The sequence below is a fragment of the Rhea americana genome, unplaced genomic scaffold (assembly GCF_003343005.1).
Source record: "Rhea americana isolate MKP2758 unplaced genomic scaffold, rheAme1 scaffold_28, whole genome shotgun sequence".
In the NCBI taxonomy this organism is placed as follows: Eukaryota; Metazoa; Chordata; class Aves; order Rheiformes; family Rheidae; genus Rhea; species Rhea americana.
The window spans coordinates 5,592,048-5,600,343 of NW_028186401.1; the positions used below are offsets into that span (position 1 = coordinate 5,592,048).

At 52.5% G+C, this 8,296-nt stretch overlaps 1 protein-coding gene across 2 annotated transcripts in view; it reads right to left on the reverse strand.

Moving 5' to 3' along the window:
• Positions 1 to 8,064, reverse strand: part of NTRK3 (neurotrophic receptor tyrosine kinase 3) — a 231,953-nt gene extending 223,889 nt beyond the window's left edge. For both annotated transcript variants that reach the window (XM_085308663.1, XM_085308662.1), the window contains exon 1: positions 7,550 to 8,064. In XM_085308663.1, coding sequence (XP_085164789.1) covers positions 7,550 to 7,797 — 248 coding nt within the window. In that variant the 5' untranslated portion in view covers positions 7,798 to 8,064. The remainder of the gene's footprint in view (positions 1 to 7,549) is intronic.
• Positions 8,065 to 8,296: the final 232 nt, after the last annotated feature.

The window sequence follows — 8,296 nt, forward strand, 5'->3', positions numbered from 1 at the left end:
ACGTGGAGTATACCAGTACACYCGAGGTGCTACCATACATGCCTGCTTAGAAAGCATCCAAACACACACGCAAAAACACACACCCAGGAAACCAAAAACTCAAAAATACTGCTGTTTTACAGAATCCAATAAATAACACACTACACAGGTGAGTTACAAACATTAGTAATGCTCAATCCTGAAAGCCAGACAAGATCAGACACAGATGGTTCACATCCTGCTGAACTGCAGCCCACCCTTGAATGGGATAAGCCAAATCCAACTGCAGACTAGTGGAGGACATCTAGTATTGAGTCCTACTTTGAGTAGGAYGAGTCAATGTGCTGGGTTAGCACTCTGTAGCATGACAAAGTGCAAACTGTGGGGATGCCCAAGACACATCCCTGTAACGGCCTCCTGTGGGGGTTGTTTTGCCAAAAGAGCCACAGATCCTGTCATTTCAGGGCGTCCAGAGTAGTCAAAGGCCTTAGGCTGGATGCAGAGATCTTGCCCTGCCAAAGCACATGTAAGCTTTACCCTCACCAGGCACACCGGASGGATAAGAGCAGACCCAGAGAGTTGTTCATAATTGAGCTCTAAGGCACCCCAAGCAAGAGGTGATACATTTCCAAGACTCCAGGAGAAGACCGAAAGGTCTTTTCTCAGWTTCTTCCTTCCCGTCTCTGCTTCTCCCCAGGACAGATGACAACAAAATGCCCGTACTCAGCTTGGAACATCCTTACCCCGCATCTCCCACCCCAGGGAGTCAAGTCAACAAACAGAGCTGACCTAGACTTATGAACCCCAGCAGAAAACAAGAGCTGGGGAAGATATCATGTGCACTCTGAAGACAAGCTGGGCCACCAACTGCTGGGCCACCAACTGCATGCTCAGACTTTCTTTATGGGTGACAACTCAAGTCTGAGGTTCAGCTCACCCAGAAAAGCAATAGGCACACAGGAAAATTAAGCATAGTGCTGGGAGCCCCCAGGAGACATCAAGATCTTTCCTTCCCCAGAGGAATACATCAAATGGGCAATCAACAGAGATTCAGGCTGGTGCACAGACACAGCTGGGCTTGGGGGCACTTGGGGATATCTGGCCGGATCAGACGCACAAGGGGCAGACACCAGCACTGATTCTGGCATGAGAAGGCAGGTGACTCAACCCAGCAGGAATCCTGTTTCTGAGACAATGTGGGACTGTAACTCTTGTGTGCCTGATGTCCTCTGCTCTGTGTTAGCCCAGCTGTGCCTGGGACGGCCAAGCTGAGACCTGGCACAAACACGACTTTCACAGACGCTTCTGCTCTGCCCCCATATATAGCGTTGGGGGCTGTAGAAGTACCATGCGCCCCAGAAGTCGCCCGTGCTAGGAATGTACTTCCTTCTACAGAGAGAAAGAGTACATAAGAATATAACACGGACACAACAGCTTGGGCATGTACCATGGGCAGCACAGACAGCACCAGGTACCCCCAGTTCAAGTTCAGCTTTTCTGGTACATTTAAGCCATGCAGCACCTGTCAAGGTCTCAATCCCCTGGTTTAAGGGGGACTATATTGGGACATTTAGGAACAGCTCTCCTGGTTTAAGGCACCTTTTAGGGTAACAAGTATCTCAACCCACCTCYGTGTCCCAAACACCCTTGCACCTTCTTCTGCCCTTATATCCTCACCTCCCCCACAGTAATGAGCTTTGGGACAGCTTCTCTGCAAAAACAAGAATTATGCAAAACAATCTGGGTTGAATTAAGGACATTTTGAATGGGCTCTGTAGCAGCCAAAACCTCTGGGACCAGGAGATGGGAGGAGCAGAGGGATGGGAAGCTTTGGGAATACACAGCCCATCATCACCAGAGACCAGCATCCCACAAGAGGCCCAGCGTAGGAGCAGCAGGGCAAGTTTCAGCTTCAGTGATGAGTAACCCAGCTCTCAAAAGCCCTCCTGGTGYAGACATCCCTTACAGACTCCCTCAGGAGAGTTCAAGGGCCAACACAGCAGAAAGGGACGCAGGGCAGAGAGGGCTGATTCAGAGAGCGAGCTTTGTGCCCTGTTGTCTGAGGCAAAGCAGTCACCAACTTGAGCGTTGCAGATGCCCCTATGCGGTTTTTCAGGCCACCAGCCCAACTTCTGCTCCTCCTAGTCACACGCCTGTCCTTCCTCCCCRGGTGCAGGCATCGCTGGCACCTCACCTTTCCCACACACCAGCAGCAAAGGGGTGCTGCTGCTCTGCCCTCCCTCACCAGCAGCCCACTCCTCTGGATTCCCCTTCTCCYCCCATCACCATGTGCTCCTGGCTCCCACGCAGCGAGTGGGAGCCGAAACTGCCACTCAGCCCCCACGGTGCGAGGCCGCTTTGTTCTGACGWGGCTCTCCCACCCCCTGTCAGGCCCACGTCGCGCAGGAGGGAGCACAGTTGCCTCCAAGAGCAGCAGGCTCCTCAAGGGCTGGCGTGACAGTGCTACATCAGCCAGTCAGGAGGYTGCCCTTCTTGCCCACAGGGGAAAAACACGAGAGACACTTCACCTTGGCCCTGCAAAATCCCACACCACTTTGAGAGGACCCAGCTCCTATTGGGTTGTTCTGAATTTGTTTCATCTGGCTGCAGCCCCCGTCAGCTGCCCTTGCAAACACTGCAAATCCATCTATTGAGATGCATTTTACCAYTTCTCTCTGGTGGGGCTGGATACAAGATCGAAGCAGCTGGACTTTATATCTTGAGGACATCTCCCTACCTACAGGAGGCCCAGGGGTGACAAGCRCAGGCCACTGCCGCTTTCCTGGCAGCATCTCCGCAGTGCCATGGCAACAGCTGAGAAGTAGGGAGGCCCAGATGGCAAACTCCTCCGTCCATCCTTCCCCACGCGCATCGCGCTGTGCTGGAGCACACAAACGCTTCCCACACTGCCAGAAGGGTAACTCCCCGACCCGCCTCCGGCACGTGGCACCCCAGGGCCCGCTGGCACCGAGACACGTGACAGGGCAGACAAGCCTGGCCACCCCCCACCCTGCATATATGGCCAAAGCCCAGGGCCAGACACAAGCCCATATCACCTCAGTCGGCATCATTTAGAGGGGATGAGGAGCCAAAGTCACAAACAGCCAAGCTGCTTGGGTCACAGATCCTCCTGTCAGTTCCCAGAAGTCAGGAAGGCTTGTGTGTCACAGGACTGTAGACATCAAGAGTAAAAGACTATTCTCTCTACACCTCCTCTCCAGTCTAGAGATATACTCCTCCAGAGATCCTGCAGAGCGAGCACAGAGCCCAACTCATGCTCCCATAGATATCCACCCAATGGAACCTTGCCTCCTCATTCAGCAGCTGAAGTTAGATAGCTGGAATACTCCTTAAACATGCCAGCACAGAGGCTCCCAACAGCTGGAGCAAGCTGGGGCACTGACCACATTCAGAGGTTATATCTGGGTTAAGGGAAGCTTGAGCGTTCCCTTGCCAAGTCACACCTGGCTGGGGACACAGCAAAGGCCATCAGGCCACTTCACTGCATGAAGAAAATCAACACTGCAAACCCGCCCGAGCCCCATGGCCACCTGGTCCAGCTCTCCTCAAATCAAAAGGCTGCAGTCTGGCAGCATGACCCCGTGCTGGGGCCCAATCCAGCCTTTCTACTAGACAGGACCCTCAGCAGATTGCACAAACATCCCTGTGTCCAGGGCCACATCCCTGGAGACRCAACCCAAAATTGGGTGTGTTACTGGACACGTTGGGGAAGGGCAGGGGGACACCAGCCAACCCAGTCTCCTCCTCCATCTCAAGTTAGGAATCTCCTGCCCTTTCCATGTTTCACTATTAACCTTTGTGCAAATCCAGGCAGCAAAAGGTTACGAGATATCCCTTCCCCACCACCCTCACTGGCTCAACTCACTTTGCCCTATGATAATACAGTGCCACCCCTTAAGGAACCTCCCGGACCTGCAGCAGGTCCACGGGACAGAGATGACAGTGTCTGGCAGAGGCTGCCAGAGGACTACAGCACTTCATAGCAGTGATAGGCCCTGGGGTGGCCAGCAGCTCTGGGGGCCGCACATCTGCTACTGCCATGACACCAACACTCCCAGGAAGGCACAAACAAGCTCYTACCCCAAAGAGTCTGATGTACAGCTCAAGCCAACACCAAACACTGCTCAGGAAGCTTTGGTGCCATAAGACAGCAAAGCACCATCACTGGGGCCAGCTTGTCCTCCCTTCGCTCTCCTTAACTTCGCCAGGCTGAGACTAAGGCAGGGGAAGCCAAGCACCTGGGCAGGCATCCTCCCGGCAAGGGGCTTATCAAATGCCCATACGCAAGTGGAGGTACCTGAGCTCAGGCTCTTCCTGACTCCCCTATTTAGCCAGTGGAAGGACTAACACCCTCCAAGGCAGGGTGCTGCTCAACAGATCAGCTCCAGCCAATTCCAAGATGGGTGACAAGGCCAAGTGGTCCTGCCTGCGCCACAGGCCTCTTGACGTGCTTCTCTGCTCAGTCCCCTTCAACAGCAGCTTGTGCCTGCTCAGCTAGCAGCCTCCAGCCTCCATATTTGCCCGACACTGCGTTGAGGGTGCTGGCAAGCCTTGCCCTCCCTGGCAGCCACCACGGCCAGGGTCTCTTCCTCTCCCCACTCCTGCCTCAGAGGAACACTGCTCTAATACCTGCTGGAGAGCATGAGGCACCCAGTGGCTTATGACAWGATGGTACAAGCTGGGGACCTTTCTAGATGGAGTGGCCCGTTTGGAGGTTTCTCCTCTCGAGTTTGGACAAGACTAATGTGCCCACCAAGCAGGCTTATGGCTCATTCTCTGTTGTCCTCTTCTCCTTCYCTACCCTTCTCACAGACCCCACAGCTTTCTTCAGCATCACCCAGCCCAGCATTGGCTCCCAAGGCAGGTAGCACTCTCCATGCTGAGCTCAGCTTTTGSACACAGAAGAGGCCCCACTTAGCCCCCAGGGGTTTCAGAGCCACATACCCCACCTTCGCTTCCCCTGGCTGCAGAGGAGAATGAGGGAGAGTGCACCATTTCAGGAGCAGGAACCACCACCTCCTCCCAACACCCGCAGGGAGGACCTGACCCAAACATCCCCCTCCCCCAGGCTGGTCCTGATAGGAGACACAGGGAGAGATGTCACTACTTGTCCTCTGGCCCAGGGCAAAGGCACCTCTGTCCACCCACCATCCATAAATGAGGCAAGCTACCTAATGAAGCAAAGCCCCCCATGAGCTCAGCAAGTAGGAGGAAGTGCCGTTCAGTGCGGAGGTGAATCAGACCCAGGTGTCGGGCATGATTCATCAGCAGTCAGAGCAGGCTTCAGTGCACCCCTCACCCAGCATCTACCAGGTCAGTCCAGCAAAGAGAGGCCTGAAATCAAGCCTGGAGGGTGCAGGACCCGAGGCAGCCTGCCCTAGTCCTCATGCCAAAGCAGGAACTTTGTTTCAAGCCTGGATCAGCCTCCCTCACTAGGGAGGGGTTTCTTCCTGGCCTTGCCACCTAAAATGCTCCCTACAAACCTCCAAAGTTTTCACTCACATTCCATCTCAGTCCCATGTGGCATTTAGGGGCTCACCTTGGTCTGATGCCCACCTTGCCTTTTGGCCCCAAAGCCTGGGAGGTAGGTGTGGGGCATGGGGTGAGGTGGGGGAGAAGCGCTTTGCTCCAGGAGGAATAGAGATGCAYATAGCATCCAGCAAGAACCAGCACCCTCTCCTTATTCCTCAACTTAAGAGGATCTCTTCTTGTAAAAATTATCTAACACCTCTGTTTCTGGAGTTGAGAAGGTCTTTYCCCCCGCCCCCTTCTTTTCTGACTGCTTATCACCATTTTTCAATTTCAAAGCAGTAAAGACATTTTCTGGATACAAAGGGCTCACACAATCGTATCTCTCCCAGCAGGTCAGATATATGTGTGTATCTGAAAATACACACTCATGCTGGCTGCTTCTGAACCTTTCACAGCCTTCCCCACACACTCAGTCCAGCAAAGGGTTAAAACAAAACCACAACAAACAGCAAGCATAGGAAAAAAACACGAGTTTCTCCGACTTTCTTAGCATCACCCACATCCCTCCAGTATCACAGGAAAAAAACAAAATCAGCACTGGCAAGGTAGAATGAATATGGGGCATTTGAAAGGGGAGCATTACAGTAGTTCCACATTTACTTTCCTCGTTCCTGCTGGGTTTGCAGAGCAGGTTTGCTGGAAAGGCAAAGCTGGGGGACAGGGTCAGTATCATTTGCTGAAAATCTGCCTGGGCATTGCATGAACCTGTAAGCAACTGGGGAAAGCAGATCCAGTCATCTTYACCCAGCGAAGGTGACAAGGAAGGCTGCAAAAGAGCCGCTGCAATTACTCCATGTCTATGCTGCAATCGCACGGTGACCAAATAAAACAGCCTCAGGAAAAGAYCCAGCAAAGCACTCTTCCTCCATGCAACTGTGCAACCGAGGTGAAAAATAAATAAATAACCCTCCATTACTCATCTCAAACCTTGCTGCATTTAACTGCCAGAATAAAGGATTCCACCTCTTCTCTGCTGAACTCCCACTGGCAACTTGCTCAGGGGGCTACATTTCCCTAAATGCTCACATTTCAATTAGCATTAGAATAATGAAATGGCTCAGAGTTCATCTCACCCCAAAACGTACTGGAAAATAGAGAGCAGAGATTGGAAATGATGAGGATTTTCTCTGTCTCTCTCTCTCTCACACACACACACCCCAGCATGATGGATTCAGGAGGAGGAAATATATTCCTTTCTCAACTCCGCGCTGATGAGATTAACATGAGCTTTGCTAACTGCGCCTCCAAACAAGGATAATGCAACTTCAAGTTGATTTTCCAGATAAACAAGCATGCAAACAAACGCAAAGTGCTCAACTAAAAATATCTCCCTGCTCCTGTTCTTCTCTCCACCACCACCCTGARATGAAAACACACAATCCCAGCTCAGTACCAGAGTGAGTTGCAAAATTATAACAATGAGAGTTAAATAAGCTACTTAGGGGACATTTCCCCCTGTCCTATTTTTCCCTCCCTCCCCCCTTAAAAAGCAGAAACCGCAGATTCCCAGATACACTTCGGCAGGGCAGAGAAGGGAGGATTTTCTGCGTGGAGATGAAAAAATGGCATTCTAATCRGATCCAAAGTCTCAAAAAAGAGCAAGCAGTTCAGAACTTGCTTTTCTTGCCCAATTTGGATATATGTGGATATAGTGTTCTCCCTCCTCCCTTTACAGAAGCAAATAGTTAAGGAAACAGCAGCTTTAGCATCTTTGCATGCTGCGCTCTCCTGCTAAGGAATTAAATCTCATTTTCCTTATTTCTCGAAGCCTTGGCCAAACTGTTGCTGGGATTTTTTTTCCCCCCTCTCTCGAATGGGGCAGAGGAAAAACCCGATCTACATCCTCTGCACGATAAACAAGGCTGAGCTGAGCGTGAGCAGTGCCAGGAAGCACAGCAATGCTGAGGGCACCTGAACCTCCCCGCAGGCTGCTCTGCTTGCAGACGYGCACCCAGGCAGCACCCTGCCTCCAGGAGGGAAAGGCACCCACTGGGAGAGCCAGGGGGAGCCCACTTACATCGAAGTGATGTTCCTTGAGATGTCCGTGATATTGATGCTTGTGTTGCCATTGYTGCTGCCTGAATCCTGCCCTTCCAAGAGAGGGAAGAGGTTCCCATCATCCGGCTTCTTGCAATTGATGTCTGTCTTGCTGCAAAGACAATTAGCAGGGCAAGCCAGCACCGAAAGCAGATAGTCTCCCCAAATGCTCCAGAGCAAAAATACCCTCCAGAAAGTGCACTTGGTAGGGCAAAGAGAGACATCCATCTCCGATTGCTGCTTCTAAAAGAGAGGAGGAGGAGGAAAGGGGAGATGGAGGGAGGGAAGGGGGGGGAAAGGGGGAAGGAAACAAAGACAGAGGGAGGGAAAAAAAACACAAAACCTCAAGCGATCAGATGCAAAAATCCTCCAGCAGATGAAATCATGCTGGCAGCTGGTGAGGAGAAGCTGTAATTCCCCCTATGGTAGCGGGCGGAGATGCATACTGGCCGGGCTGCGTGCGCCCGGCGCCCGGGCTCAGGCGCTCCCCGCCAGCCGCTCCGGAGGATTGCAACAGCGGCTGGGGAGGCAGCCAGGGGAAATAAATAAATAACAAAAATGGTGCGAAAGTCACCAAGTCCCACCTACTGGGCAGAATTAAAATTGACACACCTGCAAAAAAAACACACAGAGGGAGAGGAGGCTGGGGAGAGGAGGGGGCAACCTTCCCTTCCCATCGCTTCCCTCCCCAGCCCTTCCCTCCCCCCCCGGGCCTGGCCAGCCCTGC